This window comes from Hirundo rustica, chromosome 11 (genome assembly GCF_015227805.2).
Source record: "Hirundo rustica isolate bHirRus1 chromosome 11, bHirRus1.pri.v3, whole genome shotgun sequence".
Lineage (NCBI taxonomy): Eukaryota > Metazoa > Chordata > Aves > Passeriformes > Hirundinidae > Hirundo > Hirundo rustica.
This window is the reverse complement of record NC_053460.1, coordinates 6,690,228-6,713,290: the sequence shown is the minus strand read 5'-3', so window position 1 is coordinate 6,713,290 and position 23,063 is coordinate 6,690,228. Positions and strand designations below refer to the sequence as shown.

General features: G+C 50.0%; 3 protein-coding genes and 2 non-coding genes across 6 annotated transcripts in view; 2 read left to right on the top strand and 3 right to left on the bottom strand.

Annotated features, from left to right (window-relative positions):
- The window catches only part of RANBP10 (RAN binding protein 10), a 66,929-nt gene extending 63,874 nt beyond the window's left edge, over positions 1-3,055 (bottom strand). The window contains exons 1-2 of one of the 2 annotated variants that reach the window (XM_040075120.2): positions 2,851-3,055; positions 1,849-1,960 (exon numbers count right to left, since the gene is read on the bottom strand). In XM_040075120.2, the coding sequence (XP_039931054.1) occupies positions 1,849-1,960; positions 2,851-3,055 (317 nt within the window). The remainder of the gene's footprint in view (positions 1-1,848; positions 1,961-2,850) is intronic. The other variant, XM_040075121.2, reaches the window with a different exon arrangement.
- Positions 3,056-4,219: 1,164 nt separating this feature from the next.
- On the bottom strand, positions 4,220-18,169 carry CENPT (centromere protein T). Its single transcript, XM_040075165.2, is given in 14 exon segments — positions 4,220-6,022; positions 7,199-7,303; positions 8,005-8,169; positions 9,193-9,283; positions 9,930-10,133; positions 10,463-10,639; positions 13,310-13,738; positions 14,213-14,355; positions 15,446-15,479; positions 16,274-16,407; positions 16,568-16,661; positions 17,198-17,324; positions 17,831-17,929; positions 17,931-18,169. Coding segments are annotated over 14 exon segments (2,157 nt in total). The 5' UTR covers positions 18,162-18,169; the 3' UTR covers positions 4,220-5,898.
- Positions 18,090-20,980, top strand: THAP11 (THAP domain containing 11). The gene is given in 2 exon segments (XM_040075166.2): positions 18,090-18,660; positions 18,662-20,980. Coding segments are annotated over 2 exon segments (732 nt in total). The 5' UTR covers positions 18,090-18,159; the 3' UTR covers positions 18,893-20,980.
- A 984-nt stretch (positions 20,981-21,964) lies between these two features.
- TRNAL-CAG (transfer RNA leucine (anticodon CAG)) lies at positions 21,965-22,047 on the top strand. Its single transcript has one exon. It is a non-coding gene; the product is annotated as a tRNA-Leu (tRNA).
- Positions 22,048-22,219: 172 nt separating this feature from the next.
- On the bottom strand, positions 22,220-22,302 carry TRNAL-CAG (transfer RNA leucine (anticodon CAG)). Its single transcript has one exon. It is a non-coding gene; the product is annotated as a tRNA-Leu (tRNA).
- Between the last annotated feature and the right edge of the window lie 761 nt (positions 22,303-23,063).

Below are 23,063 nucleotides of genomic sequence, written 5' to 3'. Positions count from 1 at the left end.
ATTCACAACTTAAACCTAAATGTGAAATGCCATCACAAACTCCAGAAGGAGATATACAGGGAGCAACTTCACATCCTTACCTCACTGCCTCATACAGAAATCAAATAAACAGCTCTAGGGCAGAGGCTGAAATACCCATTCTGAAAATGAGCTCAGAAGGATTCCTCTTCCTCTCCCCTTGCTCAAGGGCTTCCAGTGCTGTTCCTAGGGACAGGCTCCACCACTTACGCTGCTTGAAAACTTCATTCCCTCAAATCCCTTCTTTAGATGTCTGGAACTTCAATCCTTTAAACTGAACTCACTGTGATGGAATAAACACTGGGGAGCCTCCTCAGAAGAGATCTCTGCCACAGTTCACTAGTACAACACATTGAGCCTCCAGCAGGAACAATTCAAACTATTAAAGGTGAGATACACAAAAGCACCTTCTCAAGTGACAGCCAGGCAGCAGCTACAGTGGAAATTCAGCACCACAAATCCCCAGCACCACCCTGTGCGAGATAAAAGTTGGATCTGTCCCTACCAGCAAAAGAAAAACAAGGCACAGGAATGGCTGAGACATCAGAGAGGCCCTCAAAGCCTCACCACTGCCCTGACCTCAGATCAGAGCTATCAGCAGCTCCTGTTCAGGTTGTTGTGTTAACACACGTTTCTGTCTCTTTGGAATTACTCCTGGAAAGTCACTGTAATTACAGATTACAATAAAAACAACAGATTATTAATACAGAAAGCTCTGATCTTGGGAGACATGCAGAAAATTCCATTATCTCCCTTTAAGACTGATCTAGACTGCAGTAAGGATTAAGTGCTGCTCAGTGACCTTTTGTAATGTGATTTCTTTGGAAAATTGTCTGGAAGCTCACTGCAAATTATTTCAGTTTTAGCAGTTACATAAACTAATCAAGGGAAGTATTTCAAAACAGACAAGCCAGGTCAGTGAAATGAAGGAATAAGGATGGTCTTTTCCCTACATTTATAAGGAATTCAGCCCAGCATCCACCTTTGCAGATAACCTTGTAATTATCAAGGGCCTAAATGCAGCACAACCCAAGATCCTTCACAAGTCCCTTTACAAGTAGGCCACTTCTCAATTCAACAATGACAGCAAAAAAAATTCAACTGTAACGAGCTATCATTTCCATTTGGGTTTTAGTAGGAACATCTGCTGCCCTTCCCCACAACCCTTAAACTCATCAGAGTTCAAATGTCACACTTGAAGGACTGGATTAATTAATTACACCCAACTCCTCCTTCTGTGTGGCTTTCCCTTCCAGATAATATCCCTGCCATATTCATCCTTAAACAAAGAAAGATGCCAGGGCCATTCACACAGAGCAGACTGACACCTTCATAATGAGTAAAAATTAAATCCACGTTAACAAGAGAACTCCAGACTTTATTAGAAACGCCCCTTTATTGCCTTCCCCAGTGCTCCAGTATCCTTCACCTCATCAACACCACTGCAGCAGTCCAAAATAAAGCTCAACGTTCCTCCCTTCTGCTTTACGTCATTTCTGAGGCATCCTAACTCCAGAAATCAGAGTGACCAGACCTTGCCAGCAAGAAGAAAACCTATTTTAATTCATATTGCACCCGAGACCCCCTGTTTACCGAATTTTTTAGAAGTGCCCATCTCCAAGAGCTCAGGACACAGCTGTGCCAGTGCCTCTGCTTCCAGGGTATTCCACCTCATTTACATCCATTCATCAGGACAAAACCTGCCCATGCTGTACCTGCCTGCTGCACCCAGCAGCCACGGGACCTCGAACCCTTCCGGAAAGGAGGCCAGAGTCCAGCAGAGCTGCCAGACACACATCCCCAGCCACTGAGCTGCAACGAGGCACTTACCCATCTCTACCTTTACTGACGATCTTCACTTCAAAGTAATAAATGCCACAGGCTGCAGGGATGGGGTGAGTGGCCCTGACCGAGGCAGCATCTTTGTGATTTTTACCGTGACCTAAGAAAGAACAGAAATGTAAGTACTGAGGGGATCTGGCCTCTCACGCGTCCTGATCTAAAAACTCACTATCTGAAGCCAGCAGGGATCTGTTTCTACACGGAGCCAGCCATTTAAAGAACACTTCCCAGAGAACCAGCACGTACAAGCCTGCACTGCCACCAAGAACAGTTCCTACAGCACAAGCATTTCAGTTCTCCCTTTGTTTTCACTACGAAGTTTTTGAGAAAGACTCTCAGTACCACCTCTCCCCCTCCCCACAGACATATTTGAAGACCAATGTACACAGACAGAAGACAAAAATGATTACACAAGAGGGGAATGACATCAGTGTTTACTAGCCAGGCAGGAAAAGGAATAATCAGTTCTCCGCTGGGTGGGTAGGGAGAACAGCTCCAATAGCGAGCAAGGAAAACATCACACTACAAGTCCGTCAGCAGCTCTTCGGGGTAAACCCGAGGAGCCAAAGCCCCAGTTACGCAGCGCGTCGGGGCCATCCGACCCCTCGGCTGGGCTTTAAGCAGGATGGCAGAGTAAACAGCCGGTCTGGCTGCACCGGGCCCGGGCGAGCGACACTGCACAGCGTTATATAAGGCCACACACTCCGCCGGGGAGAGCCCCCGGCTTCCCAGCGCCTCCGCTCCCGAGCCGAGGCAGCCCGGCCCGAGCAGCCCAGCCGGGGCCCCGGGCCGAGCAGGCGCCCCGCGACCGGAGCTCGGCGCCGCCCGTCCCCGCGCTGCTCACGGTGCCCCTGCCCCGGGGCCGCCGGACCCGCTGCCGGCTCAGCCCGCGCCCGGAGGGCCCCGCGGAGCGGCCGAGCCGAAGGCCGCGCCGGGGCCGTCCCGCTCCGGGCCGAGGCCGAACCCGGCGCCGCCGCCCCAGCCCGGCACCTTTGTAGTGGACGCGCAGGTTGCCCTGCGAGAGGCCGATGTAGTTGTACTTGTCCTTGGGGCTCCAGGAGCGCGGCAGCGGCGTCTCGTCCTGGTTGACAGCGGGGTAGAGGCGGCGGAGGCGCCGGCTCAGCTCCTGCTCCTCGGGCGGCCCCGGCGGCGCCGCGTCCCCGCCGTGCGGGCTCCCCGCGCCCGCCTCCGCCATCTTGGACCCGCTTTGTGTCAGCGGGCGGGGAGCGAGGCCCGGTCGCGGCCGGCAGCCAATGGGATGCGAGCGTACCCACAATGGGGCCGCGCCGGCCGACGGGAAACGCAGTCTTCGTCACTCCCGTCCCCTTGACCCTGGCTATCGCAGAGACTACAACTTCCGAGAGGCGGAGCACGCAAAGCCCCGTCCCTCCCCTCGGCGCGCCGCGCGCTGGGAATCGTGTCCGCGTTCCGCTCTGTTCCTATCAGTGCCATTGGGTGCGAGACTCCCATTCCCAGCGTGCTCCGCGACAGCGCGGAGCCCTAGGGACGCCCAGCGCTTGCAAGCGCCCGCCGGCCGCCTCCGCTCCCGGGCCGGTTTCGGCCGCCGCGCGGCGCCCGCGCGTCAGGCGCTGCGTGGGCAGCTACGGCGGCGCGAGAGGGGGTCCTGCGGGCGTGGCCGTTGCCATGGCGACGCGTAAACAGAGGGAGCGCAGGCACGGGGGGAACGGGCCGAGGGACGGAGAGAGCGCAGGCACGGGGGGAACGGGCCGAGGGACGGAGAGAGCGCAGGCACGGGGGGAACGGGCCGAGGGACGGAGAGAGCGCAGGCACGGGGGGAACGGGCCGAGGGACGGAGAGAGCGCAGGCACGGGGGGAACGGGGCCGAGGGACGGAGAGAGCGCAGGCACGGGGGGAACGGGCCGAGGGACGGAGAGAGCGCAGGCACGGGGGGAACGGGCCGAGGGACGGAGAGAGCGCAGGCACGGGGGGAACGGGCCGAGGGACGGAGAGAGCGCAGGCACGGGGAGAACGGGCCGAGGGACGGAGAGAGCGCAGGCACGGGGAGAACGGGGCCGAGGGACGGAGAGAGCGCAGGCACGGGGAGAACGGGCCGAGGGACGGAGAGAGCGCAGGCACGGGGAGAACGGGGCCGAGGGACGGAGAGAGCGCAGGCACGGGGGGAACGGGCCGAGGGACGGAGAAAGTGAGAACCGGCGGCTCCGGGAAACACCAACAACGGCGAGAACCGGCGGCCCTGGGCCGCACGGATGGCAGAGCCCGGCTGACCCGCTGCTGCTCACAAAAGCTCCTCTGGTTCTCTGCTGGCTCAATATGGCTATGCAGTCATTGTATGTATTTATATACATATATATTTTATTTTAATACAATTATGCCTTGAGAGTACGCTACGTAAACTGAACTCCTGTTGTGAAAATCACGTCCAGCAGGAAGAAAAACAAGATCCTTGAGCAGACTTATAGTATGAGTTCATTCTTCTCTAAATGACACACATAATTTCACGTTTCCATTCTTTTTCCATGTCTCCATAGTAATAAACAGGCCCTTGTCATCATTCCAAAGCCATGATTGTCGGAGCAACTGGAGACCTACTGAAGGCAAGAGCTGCATTCCCTTGATCTGCAACTGAAGTTACAGGTCTGACACAAGGTTCTCTTGACAGAATGATCCTCCCTTCCTTGAGAGAATATTTATATAGTTATATATTTAGACTACATATATAGTTATGATATATATATTTAGATATCCATACAAGCCAGTTTGATACAAAAAGTTACAACCTCTGAGACTCCAGACTGCCAAACAGGTATCAACTGTCTGGAATACACCCAGTCTAAGGAAAAGGCTGCAGTGAGTTGAATTCCTGTGGAACATCCAAACCCAGGGTCAGCCCAATAGTGCTCTTACTACTGGAGCAGTGTCACTGCTCCCAGCACAGCTTCTCAAAGGACCCTCTTTTTTCCAACACTTCAGTCACACTCTATCAGCAAAAAATGCTCTTTGTTGTACTAATGGAATTATGTTAAAAAAAAACAATCCTTGAAAAATGCCTGCCCTTTGGATTGGCATTGCCTGCTGAAGAGATTTAAACTCTATTGGCCATTATACCCTTTAGTGTTGTGCAAAACCTGTTTAACTTCCAGTTCCTGCTGTTAAGAGCTGGGCTGGATTTCCAGGAGTCCCCATGAATTGTGCAATTTGGCTGTAGTTTGAGGAAGCTGTACTGCACACACAGCATAATTCAGAGAGGTGGATCCACATTTGCAGCAGGATTTAGGACAGCCTCAAGACAGGGAGAAACAACTCGTGCCACCCTGACTCCCCTGAAGGACACTGAAGAGAAAGTTCAATATCCATCTCCACCCCTCTGAAACTGATATGTGACAGGCATTATTCTTTCCCAGCTTCTGAACTGTTCTACAAAGTCACTTTCCTCAGCACCCTTTGCTGTGTCAGATCTCACTCCTGGTATGGTTTAGGCTCCCTGGAAGCGGTACAATCGTACACAGAAGTTTTGCTTTGTTTTCCTCTGTGAGGAGCACAGCAGGGACCAGCTCCTCCATGCAGCAACTGCCTGTACAGGAACACCAGTGGAAAACAAAGGGGCACCATGACTCCCACGGGGAGCAGAGCCACAGAAACCACACAGGTGTGTCAAACACAGACACCTGAATGGCATGAGGAGCACAAACACAGCTAAATGCCTGCTAGGAACATTTTGAACACCACAATGCAGGAGCCTCTCAGCTCACTGGCATAAGCAGCATTGGCATCACACAAAATACATACGACATTTTATTTATCAGAGCTGTACAAGTATTCAAAGGTAACATATAAAAATATGGACAGTCAAATTACTTGTAACAAAGGCTGGCAAGACCCAGCAGGGTGGTGTGGAGGCCACAGCACAACCGGCCTCCACTCAAGAGAACATCCAGCAGTCCTTGCCTGACTGGTTACGTGTGGAAAAGCACCACCAGGAGCAGTGACATGGAACAACCCACAGGCAGCCCCTGGGAGCAGGCAAACTTCCCACCCACAGGGGCCATCCCTGCACCTTCACTTGCAGGGGATCACTTTATTTCCACTCACTGCAATCGGAATCAGGAGCTTCCGGTACTCCAGAGGGAGATAACGCTCTATCAGCACATGCAGCGGCATCTTGTCTGTCACCAGCCCTTGCCTTTGTCCAAAAAGAGAGCAGAGAAGAAACCAGAGTTGTTAGTGGAATGTGTTCCCATTCCATATCAGAGTAAAGTTTTCTTGCACTGATGTTTTTGCATTTAAGAGCTGAAATGCTCTGGCTGCTTGTGACAAACAGTTCCAGACCCGTGTTTGCAGGCAGATTCTCAGCTCCTGTGCATGGTGTAATGCCAGGATTGCCCACACAGCACAGCAGACACAGAGGGTTCCTGCAGAGCAGCTTCCCACAGAGTTTCCCACTGTTTACCATGGGGATATTCATCTATATTGATCAGGACCAAAGTAGAGACTCATTGCTTTTTAAATACACAATCCACCTACCATGGGATAAATTCTACCCTTTGAAGACGTGCACAGAATGATGTGACAGAAGGAAATAGCTCAGTACCCAGGTTTTTTTAAAGTCACAACTCAGAGGTGGTTGGCATTTGCCAACTGTGTAGGACATGGAGTTTTCCAGCACACCATTTAGCTGACTGGCCTGAAAAAAATCAGCATCTCCCAGTTTTGTAGGAAGGAAGAAAGTGCAACATTTATTCACACTTTCCGTGTGGAAGGAACAGAAATGCTGCTCTTATGCATGAGCCAGCAACAATTCCTGATCATGAGGCAGTAAAAAGGCATGAAGACATCTAGAACAAGGTGAAACAACAAGTACATGGAATTCTCAAACCAGGACAGCTAATCCATCAAGCCTCCTGGCCTGTTCATACCAACCTCAGCACACACCCAAAACAGACAGCAGGACATGTGAAAATGCTCAGTGTCAGTTGCAGATGATTTTAGCAAAGAGATCTCTTGAGGATGCAAACAGGGCTGCCCAGCCTCCCTCTTAACATTTCTCTACTTTTTCTACACATTTCCCAGACATTACTGCTTCATCCTTACACAAATCCCTCTCCCCTTGAATGCTCAGATGACTCCTTGCACTCACAATCCCACAGTCTGTTTTCCTGCCTCTCCACCATCACCAAGTCCTGCAACCCAAGCCCAGGGACAGCTCCTGGGACAGAAGTGGCCTCACACAGAGTAAATCCCAGATCCCACATTTACTATGCAAACACTGCTGGTGCACATTGTGGCAACAACCAGGTGTTACCGGGCTCTCAAAGCACCACCAAGCACTACTGCAGATTAGTAACAACCCTTCCATTACCTTCTCATGAGGACTTCCAGGTCAGCTGCCTCCACTGTCTTCCTCCCTGCATGGTGGGTATAAGCTTCCAGATCATCGCTCAGCTGCTTGAAGTATCTCTCAGAGCTAAGGGGGAAAACAAATCAGACTGTGGAGTGTGTGAACACCAGCTGCCCACCCACTTCTGTAGGGCAAGCTGCACTGGAGCTGCTCTTGTGCAGGTCACAGCCTGCCAGGGAAAGCTGTGGGACAAGAAACTCTCCAACCCACAAACTCAGCCCAGGCTCCCTGGAACTTCAGTGCCAAGGCAGCTGTGAAAGAGCTGCACATCTGACAACCTTTCACAAACTTCCCACCATTGACAGAGAAATCAGCACTGAGGGTCAGATACTGGCTGCAGTAGTGACACTGTTCAAATAATACACAGATTTTACTGATGAAGGTAACAAGATCTAAGGATACAAAAAGCTAAGAAACCTGGATTCTAAAGGAACACTGCACATTCTCACTGTGCCCAGCACGATGATCATTGTCCAGAACCATCCTGCCCGTGGAAATTAATAATGGCAAGACTCTGACTGCTACAATTTGTGGGACAAAACCCAGATGCTCCTGCAAGGCTGCACTGATCAGATACTCACATGGCAGCCCAAAGCACTTTGCACATTTCTGCCCATTTTTATCAGGCCTCCCAAGACTCTTTCCAGCTGGAGAGAGCTGTCAGCTTATCAGCAGCACCCCCAACAGATTTATTACTTCAGGAGAGAAAAGAAAGAAAAAACCCTCAATACTTAAAACAATAGAAAGAGCAGTTTGTTGCTACGTACCATTTTTCAACAATTTTGAATGCATCTCTGGTCACTGGCATTTTAACAAAATGTCTGAATATCTCTTTTATCAAGCTCCTCGGTACTTGAGGCTCATATGGTTTCCTCTGGGATGTTCCCAATCTCTTTGGAACTGTCTTAGGCTGCAGCAGCTGCAGGGGAGACCTTTGAGGGAAATTGAAAATTCACACATTGAATGAAGAAGGGAGAGGCAGAGAACACCAGAAGGAATTCAGAGAAACCCTAAGCTGAACTGGAAGGGATAAGAACTACCTTGAACTCTTCATTCTTTCTCCCTCCCAATTCTTCAAAACTCTCATGCCCACACAGGACAGTTTGCAAACAGTTCATGTGGCATCATGGCCTAAAGGAAATCAGAATTGTCTTCCATTCTAAAACAGGAAAAACTGTAATATGGAAGAGTTAAGTGAAATCCATGGATTTACTCAGTACAGAATTGGAAAACAACAACAAAAAAAATCTAGAACCTCAGGCTAACACATGCAAAATCCCCAGAGATGTATGGATCACTTGATCCAGTCCACCCGTACGTGGGCACAGAATTTTGTCTTCTTGTTTATTGCTTTAACAGACAAAGCTCTAAAGTCATGGGCTAGAAAATTCCTCCTGTTCCCTAGGACCCACTGTTAGTGGCTCTGATGAAGCATATGGTTTTACCAAATTTCTAGTCAAGAGAGTGCAAGTGTTAACTGATTTGGAGTAATGCAGAGGACAGGTTCACTTTCTGCTACTAGGATAGCTTCATTTTAGTCGGCACATGGCAACTGCACACAGCTTCAGGCTTCTGCAGTCAATAGGAGTATGTCATTACAAGTGATCAGTGTCTTGCCATCCATAATTCCCCCTCTTCTGCAAGGGCCTCTGCATCCCAGACTGGAGTCTATGGCTCCAGAGTGGCTTACCAATTGAAAAACTCCTAGGGAAAGTTTTGGCCTTCAGCACAAGAAAACATTACAAGGACATTCACTGGAAAGCTTTAAGGCATGAGACTTGCTCTGGAAGAGCCCTGACATTCACCCATTTCACTCTTCACTCAGCTGCCACCGTAGTGAAAGAACCAAAGGCTCACTCCCCGTGGCAGTAGCCAGAGCAGGTAGCAAAGCCGGGCTCTGCTCTGCCCCCAGCCCCACTTCTGCCAGACCACTGCTGGACGTGGCTTAGGCTTACCTGGGAGCAGCAGGTTTTGCAACATGTGGCGTTGACAGCAGGAGGTTGTTGGCCGGAGCACGGACAAACGCAGGAGTCTTCATGGAAACCTCTGAGAAAAAAGCACTTGAGGAACTGAAGTCTGTTTCCAGAACTCCTGGAGCAGGCAGCGCTGCCACAGCAGACAGAAACACAGCCAGCTCCCCACATGCCTGGCCCTGGTCACATTGCCTGTGCTCTGGCTGTGTCCCCACAGCGCCCTGAGCCAGCAGAGCTGCTGGCTGCTGCGATGCCATCCCCCACAGCTCCTGCCACACAGGCTGGTGGCTCTCCTCGGGCCCCTGTGCTGGCCAGGCTGCAGGGACGCACACTCAGGACCAGGCTGCAGTGGGCGATGGCTGGGTTAACTTAGGTTGCCACAAAGCTGCAGCCTTTTTAATCAGAGAGAACTTCAGTCTACCTCTGTCATCTTGCTAAGCCACTGGCAAATTCTCCTGAGCAAAGGGACAAGCTGAGCTACAGAAGGACATTGCAAGGGCCAGACTATAAACTTCTCCCTGTTTGCAGATTTTCATGACTCCCTCCAGGTGAGGCTCCTGTTACCAGCATCTCACATGTTCTCTGCTATGAACCCAGAGCAGCTTCCACCAAGTCTAATCTGCCTTGTCTTTAACTTCACTCTTGAACTTCTTCATTTCTTAACAAGTGAAAGCAGGAAAGAAAATAATGTTAACAAAAATGCTGAGCAGCTTTCTTACCTTGACTTGTAGGGTGTTCAGCTTCATCCTCAGCAGGCTCTTCTACTGAACTATCCAACTCTAGCATGATAGCCTGGTCCTGCAGTTCATCTTCTTGTTCATCAGTTTCATTTAATAGAGCCATCTCAGGTTTATCAGATGAGGGAAAGGCATAAGAGTGCCTACCCAGACTTTCAGCTCCAATGCTTTTGGTAATCTCACGCTCTAGATTTCCAAAACAGGAAAAGTAAAGCACTAAAACAAATATCTTTGCCTGATTCTGGAACTTCCACTAGTAAATTTTTATCAAAGATACCTGCTCTAACCACATATTTCTAAACACTACTACTACTGCCAGTACAAATTTGGCTTTCCTTTAAATAAAATGCGGTCTTCCAGCTTAAAATGACAAAATCGGTTTGATATATCCCCAGTAATTAGCCCAGATTCCAAAAAACAAAGGAAGTTCAGTCTCTCTCAGCACTGATGCCAGTCATGCAGCATGAGAGCACTCTGGCATTACAGAGAGCTGCCAGCATTAGAGATGTCCTCACCAGCTCCAGGAGAGCCATGGGCGCCAATGCTGCCTTCTGCCACTTCCTCTCCTGCTGAAGGAGCCATTTCTGTTCCACCTCTGCTGTCCTGTGCTGCAGTTATCTGCAATCCTGCTTTTTCAGCCTGTTTCTTCTCCGAATGTTCTAAATATCCAGCACTTGCACCATGTTCTGCAGCTAAAATAAGAAATTCTGTCATACATCTTATCTACAAAAAAACCCCAACCAACCACCAGCACAGTTTAACTATCACTGGAATTTATTTCTGACAAATAAACTCAGCCATAAGCTGTAAATAAGAAAAGCAGATGCAAAAGTTCCCTTCACAGCTGAGAAATTACCAACTTTTCCTGTGTTTGCTCCACAGCCACCTAATTAGGGGCACATCAGATCCCAGTGAAGGAATTTTGCTTACAGTAAGCAGAGCTCCTCCAGGTCTGCCATCTCTATGGCCATTTTCAATTTTGGTGATTGTGTAACAGACCAATTTATTTTCCTTTAAATCTAACAATACCTGGAGTTTGTGCTCAGATTCTCCTCCTCATTTCCTCTGTGTTTCTGAATAAACCATTTTGTAAGAGATATATTCCATTATAGAGAGAAGAGAGCCTAGAGTGGTTTTAACCATCTGGGACAAGCTTCTGGATGAGAAATATACAGACACGACTTGCTTGTGTTTAAAAACTTCAGCTACTGACTACTAAGTATTCTTTTTCTCTTTATACTACATATACAGTCCACATATCTGTTACTATGTAGCTCAGTTAAGCAGAAATCCACTCAGGTAATTACTTTGAGAAAATCGGGCACTCTGATAAAGCTGTCACTTGCAGAAAGGTTTGGAAGTCCCAGCTGAGTCCAGAACCAAAGGCTGTCAAACTGCACTTCTACCATCCTCTCCAGGGACTGGGAGTTTTCACACTCAAGTACAACTGTGGCAAGGCCTTGGGACCCCCAAGCCCAGGTGAGGGGCACAAGGAAACCTGGCCAAAGGTGGTGCAAAAATCAGTTATATCAAATTCACTAACCAGAATATTGGGCTGCCTACCTCAACACAGGGCCTAAAGTGAAGTGAAATATTAACTAGCTTAGATTAGCCAGATATATTCCTTGCCAAGAGAGAGCTCTTCATCTTTCCTACGGGAAGATGAGCAGTACTACAGACCTGACAAAACATATGAACCTTCATTCCACTTCCAGCTACAGCTCACTTTTAGAGAGCTTGTCTGGAAATGTCCAAGTGTCTCTGGTATGACTTGAATTATTTCCAGCATCCACTGTACAATTAAGTCTTATTTTACACTGCAAGTCACCTGAAAATTTCTTTTTAAATCAGATTATACTTTATTTCCTTTCTACAATGAAAGCACTTCTTACCCTCTCGGAAAATCTTTTCCCGTTCCACGCCATTCACTGTATTAATCATCTCTTCTTCTGTATCACTTATTTCTAGGTCTTCAATTATATGGGACACAATTTCTCTCAAAGACATGCTGGAAACATTTAGAGTGACTGGGGATCCCAAATAATTACTTGAACTTGTGGAGGGCAGAGAGGAGCTCCACCTATAAACAGCTAGAACAGATCATTAACGTGTCTCCTGGTAGCTTTTTGAATTTTTTTTTTTTTTTTTTTTTTTTTTTTTTAGCTTTCCTGGTAAATAAAAAAAAACAATCAAGGAGGAAGAAGACACACAAGAAACACTTGTGGTACTTCAGTTTAGGGAGTTTGCATTGAATCTTAGGAACCAGTTGGAAAAATCCTTGCAACTGTTTTTCAGCTGACACTGAGGAGCAGCACCAACAGCAGCCCCTCCTGTGGTAGAGCAGAACAATGTCAACATTAACTTGTGACATGAATGCCTTACCAACTCCAGCATCCTAAAGATCTGCTCACTCCCCCCCATCTTCCTCTCATTTGATCTCTTTCCCTGTTCCACATCTTCTACATTTTGCATTATCTATCCCTTTGTCCTAAAAATGCCTGCCATTGGAGCTCCTCTGAGCAATAAACCTTTTTCTGTTGATTCCTTCCCTTGACCATTTAAAACAACTTTTGCCTGGTCCTAACAGTATGAGGAAAATGTGTTCCCGTTTACACAACCAGGACAAGGCCAGGGAAATGAATGCCAAGGAGAGGTACCAGGGAAAAACTAGCAAGCAACAGGAATTGCAAAGCATTGGCACAAAGTGAGCAGGGAGGTGACTGCCTCTGTCTAAACATTTTTAAGGCCCTGGAGACAACGGAGAGGTTGCCTGTGACAAATAAGTGACAATATCACAGTGAAGGTCTGGACTAGGAACTTTCAGAAATTCCTTCTAAGTCTGTCTACATGTCCTACAAATTATCTCATTTTTTGTGACCAGTTTAGAGTGCCCACTCCTGGGTCCCAGTACCAAGGAGAGATGGACACAGTGGAGAGTCCAGCAAAGGCCCACCAGGACAGTCAAGGGACTGAAGCATCTCTCCTACAGGGAAAGGCTGAGAGAGCTGGGACTGTTCAGCCCAGAGAAGCCTTGGGGCAGATCTTACCAACATATACAAGTATCTGAAAGTAGGCTGTAAGGTAGACAGAGCCAGACTCTTTCCAGTAATGCCCAGTGCCAGGAGAAAAGGCAACTGGCAGAGACTGGAACATGGGAGGCTCCATCTGAACACAAGGAAGAGAGTTTGCAGTCTGGAGACTCAGAAGAGCCACTTAAGACAGGATCCTGGGCAACCTGCTCTATGTGGCAATGCCAGAGCAGAGGGGTCAGAGAAAATAACCTTGAGGTCCCTTTCTACCTTAACCACTCTGTGAGTTCAGATAATACCTGCTAAGTCTAAGCTTTAACCCACAGTACTCACTGCAAACCACCTCTTCTTCAGCAAAAGAAATCCGTGCCATTGGGTTACTCTGCTGGGAATGAGCTTGCTTTTCTTCTTGCTGTTTTGTAGGGGTTTCTGGAGATTCTTGAGTCATTCTGTCAACATGCTCACGATCAAGGCTTGAGCTCTTGGAGTATCTTTGGGTCCTTCCCTCGTTTGCGCTCACACCAGATACCAGGCCCTCCAGCCTTGCTTCCTCTTGATCTGCATCAGAGATCAGGCTCCTCTGTGCTGAAGTTTTTGAATCTGACAGCTGGGGTTCAAGAGCAGAAAATTTATTTTGGCTCTGTTCATCCAGCTGGGACTGAACAAAGAGCTCTGTGCTATTCATCATGATTTCTGCATCACTTGTCAGGATGCTTGTTCGAATCCCAGATGCAGATTGTGAGTCCACAAAATAATTCTGTCCTGTTGAGAAAATTTTGGAACAAATTTTATGTGAAAAACTGTTCAAGGTCATAGGAACATACTTCATTACCGGGACTTGCGTAATTCACGATTTAAGTCACTCTAACAAACTTCACTCCTCCTCAACAGATCTGAACAGATCCCGTTTCAACACTGGAACTGTATGACCCCACTTCTGTGCCTACAACTCTCCGTAACAAACCAACAGAGACTTTAGTACCCACAGATGAAGATGATACCAAACAATTCCTGTGGTTTGAATGACCAAACTGGGCATTTAAGTGCATAGAATTGAAGGAACTGCCGAGGCAGAACCTCATTCTAATCTTGCTTCCCAAATCCTACTCTATTTCTGTGAATGTGTTAGTAATTCTTAAATTCTGAAATACAGACCACGCTTCAGTAAATGCTTCTAAAAGCCCCTTCAACATAAGGCCCTGCCTCCCAAAAGAGAAACAACAACACAAAAGAAACCTTTGCTCTTCAGCATGTTCTGTTCCACTCCGCCTTCAAACGCTTGCATGTCAACAGCCCTGCGGGTTTTCGGCCTCCGGAGCAAACCCCTCTTTTCAACAGTATCTGGGGCCAGCAAGGAGCCCACAGACATACGGAGGGATCTGTAAAGAGGGGGAAGAAACTGTCAAAACCACACACTCCACTGTCACCCTCAGAATACAGACATGGTGGCACAAACAGTGGCACATGGCGCACAACTAGGAGAAATTCCCCCCAAAAAGCCCTTGAAGATTATATGTCAGTCTTTAAGTGAACTGTGTGTTTTCGTACTAGCATCCAACATCAGGATATGTATCACAGAGATCAGGAAGCAGCCTGTTCCCTGAGACACTGCAACACTATAGCTGACAAAACAAATGAAAAAATGTTTGTGAGTAAAGACGTACTCTAGATGACAATGGGGTGGTAGGACCTCCCAACAAATTTCAGGATCTACTTGGTTTTAATACTCTCAGCAAAGTGCAGCTACCAACACACTGTGAGTGTTTTAGGATGAGAGCTGACAGCAACACCTAAAGCATAGTAAAAGGTGTTTCTCACTGTGTTTTGCACCCTGAACACTGACCATGCTCAATGACCTCCTGTCCCTCTCTCCAGGCAATCCAATTAAAAAGGGGGTTCAGAGGGTTCAAAGACAGAAGTGCAGAATGCAGCCCCAAAAAGCATCTTGTGTGGCACTCCAAGCAAGGGCTGCAGTCAAAAGGTGAAATAATGTGCTGACTTGGGCCAGGGTTGTTTGCAAAGTACACACAGGCAACACCAGAAATTAAGTTCTTTGACTCACTAAAAGGCTTTTAAAGTCCAGAAAATCGTGCACAGATGCAACTGATGTGATAAAGCTATTAACAGGCAGGGGAAATATTCTAAGGTATATTGTGTACTGATTTACTGCTGGAAGCATGAGAACACAAGGAAAAAAGGAATGATCCTAGCAAGGAAAAAGAGGAGTAATAGTAGCAACACAAGCTAGACCAACCCAGGCATACAGTGCAGAGCCACAATTTCTGAAAATCAGAAAGTCTGTGCTGCAACACCTTCAAACTCCACCAGCAGAGGGGCAGATGACTGTGTTATTGCTAACACTAGCACAAGTCTTCAACATGAACCCAGGTATCTGCACTGTTCTTCACCCCTTCCAATGTGATCATACCTAGGACAGCCAGAAGTTAAGACATTTTAGGTTAAACTCACCGAGTCATAATTGTGCTGTCCAGCGTTGACTGAGCTGGAAAAAGTTGATGGCACATTAGTTGAGAAATTAGCCTTTACACAACAGGCTACAGGAACATCCCAATGGATTTTCCTCTTTTCACAGCCAGTCACGATACAATCCCCAAACATCACACTTTGGTGCAAACAAAATTAGGATCACTTTACTATTTCTTGTCTGCATTTCAGAATTGCGTATTAGAAATCTAATAAGCAATTTCTGAAAGGGTAAGAAAATAGTTATTTCAGTGAAAATTTAACATGGCATATACCCTCAGATTTAATAATTTTATCACATTGATGTACGGCCTTGGTCACAATCACCCTCCAGCAACCCAACCCAAACACAGCTGGAGCTTTAGAAACACAGATAACTATTTCACAGGCTCTTGATGAAACTGGAACTCAAACTTATTCTGCTCACAAAAGAACTTTATAATTATTTTATATAATTGCAATGGAAAGTATGCAGCTGCTTGTATTTTAATGTTTCTAGAACCAAGAAGAAGACAGGGATTGCTTCCTCTGGAGACACTTCAAAACTCAAAAAGCACCAAGTTGCAAAAGTAGTCAAGTAATTATATATAGTCATAGCAGAGCCCAGAACTCGGCTTAAAAAGGTTTATTTTAAATTTGATAGGATGGAGGCTTTTACTTTCTCCATTATCCCCTCTGGACGAGATATTGCAACTTGGATTCTAAACCTACAACTGCCCAGCTGGGCAGCTCCTGACAACTGAGCTGAGCAGGTGAGAACCAGCTGACAGCAAACACAGCACTGAGCAAGGTAATTCTTGAGTGCAGCCTTACCTTGGTACTGCGGAAGTCGTCTCTCTGCTGCTCTCTCAAATTCAGAAATGCTGAGTTTCCTTCTCTTCTTTGTCATGTGGAACACAGTGATAGATGTGTTCTCAGGAGCAACGTCTGGCAGCTGCAATTCCCCCCTACCAAAACAAACCAAGCTGGAGAGGCATTTCTGATAATCCCACCTGACAAGATGCAATGCTGATCACTGAGAAGCCCTGTTTCCCAGTCCCACCACAGGAACTGCAGCTACACCTGGCAGTGTTACAGAAGTGTAGATTATAAAAACCCCCTACTTACATGCTGGAAACCCTCTTAGATGTGACCTCTGAAGGAGCTTCTTGTGTGTCTTCATGGTTGGATATCTGAGGTACCAGCGGTGAAACCTGGGGCTCTGCCAAGAAACCAGAACGTTTCCTTTCCACAACTCAATACAGCAAGAGCACCAAAATGCAGCATGGTGTCACATCTACACTACAGGCTGTAAATAACATTTACTAACAGGTAAAAATAAAGACCTAGTGAAAACTGTTGGGGTTCTACTCCTGGGAAGGCTGGCAGTGACAAAGCCAGCGGTGACAGGTGGCAGCACGGGGGTTCCTTGCACTGCAGCACAAGGTTCCTCTATAACCCACACCTGATCCTACAGCCAAAGGCAGCACCAGGATAAACCAAGTGAAGAGGGTTTTGAAGAGGATCTTCAAAGCTATGATTTCACCAATACAAAGCCTGGTCTCTTCAGACAGTTGCATCCCGCATTCAGGCGCCTTGCAGTGACTCCTGTTACATAAATCAATCATACAACAATCTGATTTCTGTTCTATGTCACAGGAAAAGGACAATGGGCTACCTAGAAACACCCCCTGTTTTCTCAACTATACAAAAACATTGTTTTTCTGTTCTCGATTCTCCTGGAAAAAAGACACTTACGGTTCTGCATGACTCTCTTGAGCATAAGCCGTGGCGTGCCATTTCTGAGATCAGGGAACACTGCCAGTCTCTGCTTCGCCAAGGTGCTTCTGACAGACTCACTCCTATTTTCTACACTCAATCCAGTCTAGAGGAAAATCGAGAGACAAGAAATTTAAAGCTAGTATTTTCATTATTAAAGACTCCGACAACAAAAGCATCCACCACCCATGTTCTAATAACAAGCTAAACAAACTGATAAGAAACTTTTTCCAAATTCCCAAGAGAAATTGCGCATGTTGGCTTTTTGACAATGGTGTGGGCGGAAGATAATTCAGCTCAGGGTATCATCCAGGTGGATTCCAGCATAAAACCCTCCTGTGGACGAAATCCTGAGTGGCCTCAGAGCACAGCCGCGACCTAAACCCGCCGAGCTCCGGCATACTCGGCGAGCGCCAAAGTCAGAGATTTCGACTCATCGTCCACGACTAAAGGCGAACTGCTTTAGAGGCCTCGTCTCCGTCTCAAACCGAGAGAACCGGGCGGGCGGTGCCGGGCGAATCCCACGGGAAGATCGATCCCTTGGAATCCATTCGGAGCGACTTTCCTTTCCTCCCTTCCCTCCCGCCCGGCCTCACGGATCCCTCGGGGTACCTGGGCCGCCTCCCGCGCGTTGTGGCGGCCGCTGCGCCTGAGGCCGGGCCGGGCCCGGGCTCGCCCGTCGGCCATGGCGAACCCGGTAACGGCCGTACGCCTCCCGCCTCTCGCCGCCTCTCGCGAGACGTGCGCGGACTCGCGCCGGGAGGGGCCGCGGCGCAGTGTGGGGCGGGTAGTTCCGCCGGCGGCGCGGTGCATTGTGGTCCGCGTAGTTCCGGGGCGGCGGCGGCGGCGGCGGCGAGAGGCCGCGCGGGCCTTGTGGGAGCTGTAGTTCGGCGGGGCCGCTCACCCCGCTCGCCGCGGGTGTCCCCCCACCCCGCGAGGCCATGCCGGGCTTCACCTGCTGCGTACCGGGCTGCTACAACAACTCGCACCGCGACAAGGCGCTGCACTTCTACACCTTCCCCAAGGACGAGGAGCTGCGGCGCCTCTGGCTCAAGAACGTCTCCCGGGCGGGCGTCAGCGGCTGCTTCAGCACCTTCCAGCCCACCACGGGCCACCGCGTCTGCAGCGAGCACTTCCAGGGCGGCCGCAAGTCCTACCTGGTGCGGGTCCCCACCATCTTCCCGCTGCGCGGCGTCAACGAGCGCAAGGCTCAGCGGGCCCGGCGCCCCCGCCCCGCCGCCGCCGCCGCCGCCGCCCCGCAGGGCCCCGCGGCCGCCGCCGAGGCCCCTGCAGGGGGCGCGGCCGAGGACGTGAAGCCCATCGACCTGACGGTGCAGGTGGAGCTCGGGGCCGCCGCCACCATCGGGCCCAGCCCCGTGCGGCTGCCGGTGCCGGTACCGGCGGCGGCGGCGGCGGGGGAGGAGAGCCCGGTGGAGGGCGGCCCCCCCCGATCACTCGTACTCGCTGTCGTCGGGCACCACGTCGGAGGAGCTGCTGAGGAAGCTGAACGAGCAGCGCGACATCATCGCGCTGCTGGAGGTGAAGATGAAGGAGATGAAGGGCAGCATCCGTCGCCTGCGTCTGGCTGAGGCCCAGCTCCGCGAGGAGATCCGCGAGAAGGACCGGCTGCTCCACGCTGCCAGCGCCGGCACCCGCAAGCGCCACGGTCTCTGAGGGCTGCCGAGGCCCGGCCCGGCGCGGGGCTCTTCATCCCGGAGCCTCCGCCGCCCTCGGCGCGGTGCCGGGCAGGGCAGAGATGGGATGGACCGCGGCCCGTCGGTGCCCGGCTCAGCCCACAGCGGCCGCCAGCCGGGCGAGGCCTCGCCGTCGGATTCCCTTGCCTGGACTGGATCAGCTCGGTGCCCAGCCCCGCTATCGCCCCGACGTTATCTCCGGTGTCACCTCACACCGAGCCCATCAAACCCGCTGTGTGCGGTGTCAGAACGCGCTGCTCGTAGCGCGGATGGGACCCGAGTCGTCACTAAGTGGACGTAGGGTATCGGTTTTCAGCAAATAAACTCGCTCTGTGTCAAGTGAGGTAACAGCAACACTACCCTGGAGAAGGCGTGTCCGACTGCCGTGGGCACTGTACCCATCATAGGAATGATCGGTGATGTCGCGTTCAGCCTCGCTCAGCGAAGGAAAGCTTTAGAAACCCTCTCAGGGTGATGTGTTTCTTCAGTAAATTACTGATGCCATAAAAGACTGCTGTTCCTAGCGTGACAGAACCCCCAGATTAAAGAGTGTTCTTGTACCGTGTAGTTTCTGCTTTCTCTGCAGCGTGTGTGTATTGGTTACGGATGTCTCTTGACACCAGTAAGGATTACAGTCTGGTACAAAGAACACGGTGGCATTTAACAGCTGTAGTTTATCTCATTGGCTTAAGACTCCATCTAATGAAACGGAGGCTTTGTAACACATTGGAATTTTAATCCTTGGCTTTTGTTCAGAGAACCAGGATGAAACAGAAATGACTTTACCTGCAGTGGTTGCAAACATTTTCTGTCTAATCCTAAACTAGTTGGCATGACTAATAATCTGTACATTAGGCAAGACCATACTAAAACCTGCTTGTGTGTTCTAAACCAAGATTTAAGAGTATTGTAACAAATCTGTGTGGAATGGTCGTGTAGTTTCTGTTTCTAGCCAGCATCAGTCCCTTCATTTTCTGCAACAGGAAACCAAATCAGCGTTGGCTAGAAAGAGGGTGGAGTGAGGGTAGCAAAACCACGGGTTTGGGTTGGTTATGCACTTCCAGCCTGGCTGGTGGAACAGATCCCTCAGCATTTTGGAGGAGGAGGAGGAGAAGAGGAGTGTCTGGTGCCCCAGCACGGCCTTGTGGCAATGACGATGGATGTTGAGAACAAAAGGCACTTCACCACAGTGTGCCCATATTCACCTTCGAGGGAGGAATTCCCAGGGTGTTCCCTGGGTCTGTGAGATCCTTCTGGAACCAGAGTGCGTTGCACTCAGTGGATTGGGATGTCACTTTTACTAAGTTTTGTAGAGGAATTTTCTAAATGTAAAAAGTATCCTTAGTTTGAAATGATGTAATCTTTGTAACACTGGCTAATGTAGCTTTACAACCATCAGCTTCAACACTGTATACAACCGAACAAAAGGGCACCCTGGGGTTTTGTAGCCGGAGGTTTCTCTATAGATCCTGAAGCCAGTTCAGCTCCAGGTTGTCACAGCCTGCTAATGTGATGCATGGGTCATTTTTATTAACGTGTGTGCCAAGTGGGATGGTCATCTGTAAGGATACTACATGTCTATCCATGTACTAAGTACTTCCTGTTACTTCAGTTTAATTTATTCCCCAATCTGATATGTAGCTCTCCAGCTCTGTGCTATCCTGATTTTTCTGCGAGTCGAGTTAGCGGCAATTTTTTTTTTTCGTTTGGTTGGTTTGGCTTGTTGTTTTTGGTTTGTTTTTGGCTTTTTTTGTAGGACAAGCAGATACCTGTTCCACCATGGGATCTGACGTATGTGATTAGTCCAGCAGCTCTAGATGCTCCCATCAAGGCAGTAGGCAGCACAACGTCCCTCCTTGCAAGCGAGGCTGGTTGTGCATCTGAGCGTGTTGAGAACGTGCATGTCATGGCAGTCATGGTACTCTTTCTACCACTGGGATGCACTTCAGGATGTTCAGCCATTCAGCCTTGCTGGACTGGTTACCTGCTGGACTGTTTGACTTCTCCAGGTTACACTGAGGTGCTAACATGCTTAATTTTAATAAAGTATATTTTGTTTTCTTATGTTTCCCGTCTCCTTGTGGTTTATGTATCTGTTTCTGAAAGGTTTGTGGTGTAGCTTTGTCTTCTCTTTTGCAACATTTTGTATTCCTTGTGAGCTCCACAGCTGGAACAGCGGGAATATCTTTACATTCATGTAGGGAGTTTGAGGTCCGTTCAGTGTACCACACACCTACCTGTGCAGAGGCTTGAGCCATTTTGATGAGCAATCAGTCACAGGGTGCTCTCTGTGTAACCAGGAAGGATCTGAACAGGGAGCCAGGCTTCCCACAGTGCTTCCCCCAGAATTAGACATTCTTCTGTCTAATGCCTGGTGGAGGAAGGAGAAGGCATGGCCTCCCATGAACCATCCTAGTGCAGGGAAGAACGTCTAAGATGTACTCCTAGAACTTGTAATTCTGCTTGCCAAAGTTCCTGGTTTCAGATTGGTTTAGCACTATTAGTCTCAAACAAATGTATGCAGCAAAAAAATTCAGCTGTGCCTCAGTCATTGCGCTTTTGGGTTGAACTGGGAATGTTAAATGCAGCTGCAGGATGTGGAGGTGATTGTCCCACTCCGCTCTGTGGTGGTGCAGCCTCACCTCGAGTTCCGGGAGCAGATTTGGGCACCACAGTATAAGAAGTATCTGAAGCTGTAACAGCATCCAAAGGAGGCCGTGAGGATGCTGAAGGGTCTAGAGCAGAAGCCATGTGAAGTGGGTGAGGGCACTCGGCCTGTTCAGCCTAGAAAAGACGATACTGAGGGCAGAGCTCGTTGTGGGCTGCTGCTTCCTCAGGAGCAGCAATGCCGATCGTTGCTGTCTGTGACCAGTGACAGGACCCGCAGTGCCGGGGGAGGTTTAGGCTGCGTGTTAGCAAAAGGTTCTTCGCTCAGAGGATGGACGGACGTTGGGAAAAGCTCCCCAGGGCCGCGCTCGGAGCCCGCGGCGTTCACGGAACGCTCGCGCAACGCCCTCAAGTGTAGCACGGGCAGGGAAGCGCGGCCAGCGGTGTCAGGATGGCCGAGCGGTCTAAGGCGCTGCGTTCAGGTCGCAGTCTCCCCTGGAGGCGTGGGTTCGAATCCCACTTCTGACAGCTTCGCGTTTTTTGCTCGCCTGTAGTTAATTAGTTCGTCGCTTTTAATCGCGCGCTTTCGGTCGATTGTATTTTGTTTGGGATTTTTTTGTTTAGTTTTGTTTATTTTTTAATTCACGCTCCCACCCACCTTCCCCAGCTAAAAGCAGCCGCCGGGCGGCGCAAAAGAAGCTGTCAGAAGTGGGATTCGAACCCACGCCTCCAGGGGAGACTGCGACCTGAACGCAGCGCCTTAGACCGCTCGGCCATCCTGACCCGCCGCCATCGCGCTTTTGCAGCCACCTCCCATGGCAGATCGTGGCCGAGCTGTCGGGTCTGGTCACTGCCGGGACAGCCCTGGAACACTCCGGGGACAGCCCGGGAACACCCCGGAGATAGCCCGGAGATAGCCCGGGGACAGCCCCGTGTCACGGCCTGCATCAGCGACCTGCGTGAACGGGGCCCAGGGCGCCCTGGGCACATGGCACCAAACTGGGAGCAGCGGCTGATAGTCCAGAGGGTCCTGCTGCCGCTCAGAGGGACCTGGACCAGCCCGAGATACGGGAATCCCAGGCGTGGAGGGTGACGAGGCACTGCGAATATTGCCCAGAAAAGCTGCGGCTGCCCCGTCCCTGGAAGTGCTGAAGGCCAGGTTGGAGCAATGCCGGGGGCTTGGAGCAAACCTGATCTAGTGGAACGTGTCCCTGCATGGCAGGAGGTTGGAACGAGGTGCTTTAAGATCACTTCCAACCCAAATTATTCCAGGATTTATCAAGGAGTCGCGTGTCGCCCGGCCCCCGCAGAGGAGCAACGCCAGATACCAGGATGCGCCGGGGGCCACCAAATGTCCCCGCTGAGCACCGAGCAGGACGCGGCTGCACAGAAGGCTCGCGGTGAGCGGGGCTGCTCCAGGCAGAGCATGGCCAGGATACAGGGAGCGGGGGCTGTGCCCTTTGTCGGCAGTATCCCGGTACGGGGACGCGGGGAGACACCGGGAGCGCCGGGCGGAGGCGGAGGCAGCCGCGGGGCTCAGCCCG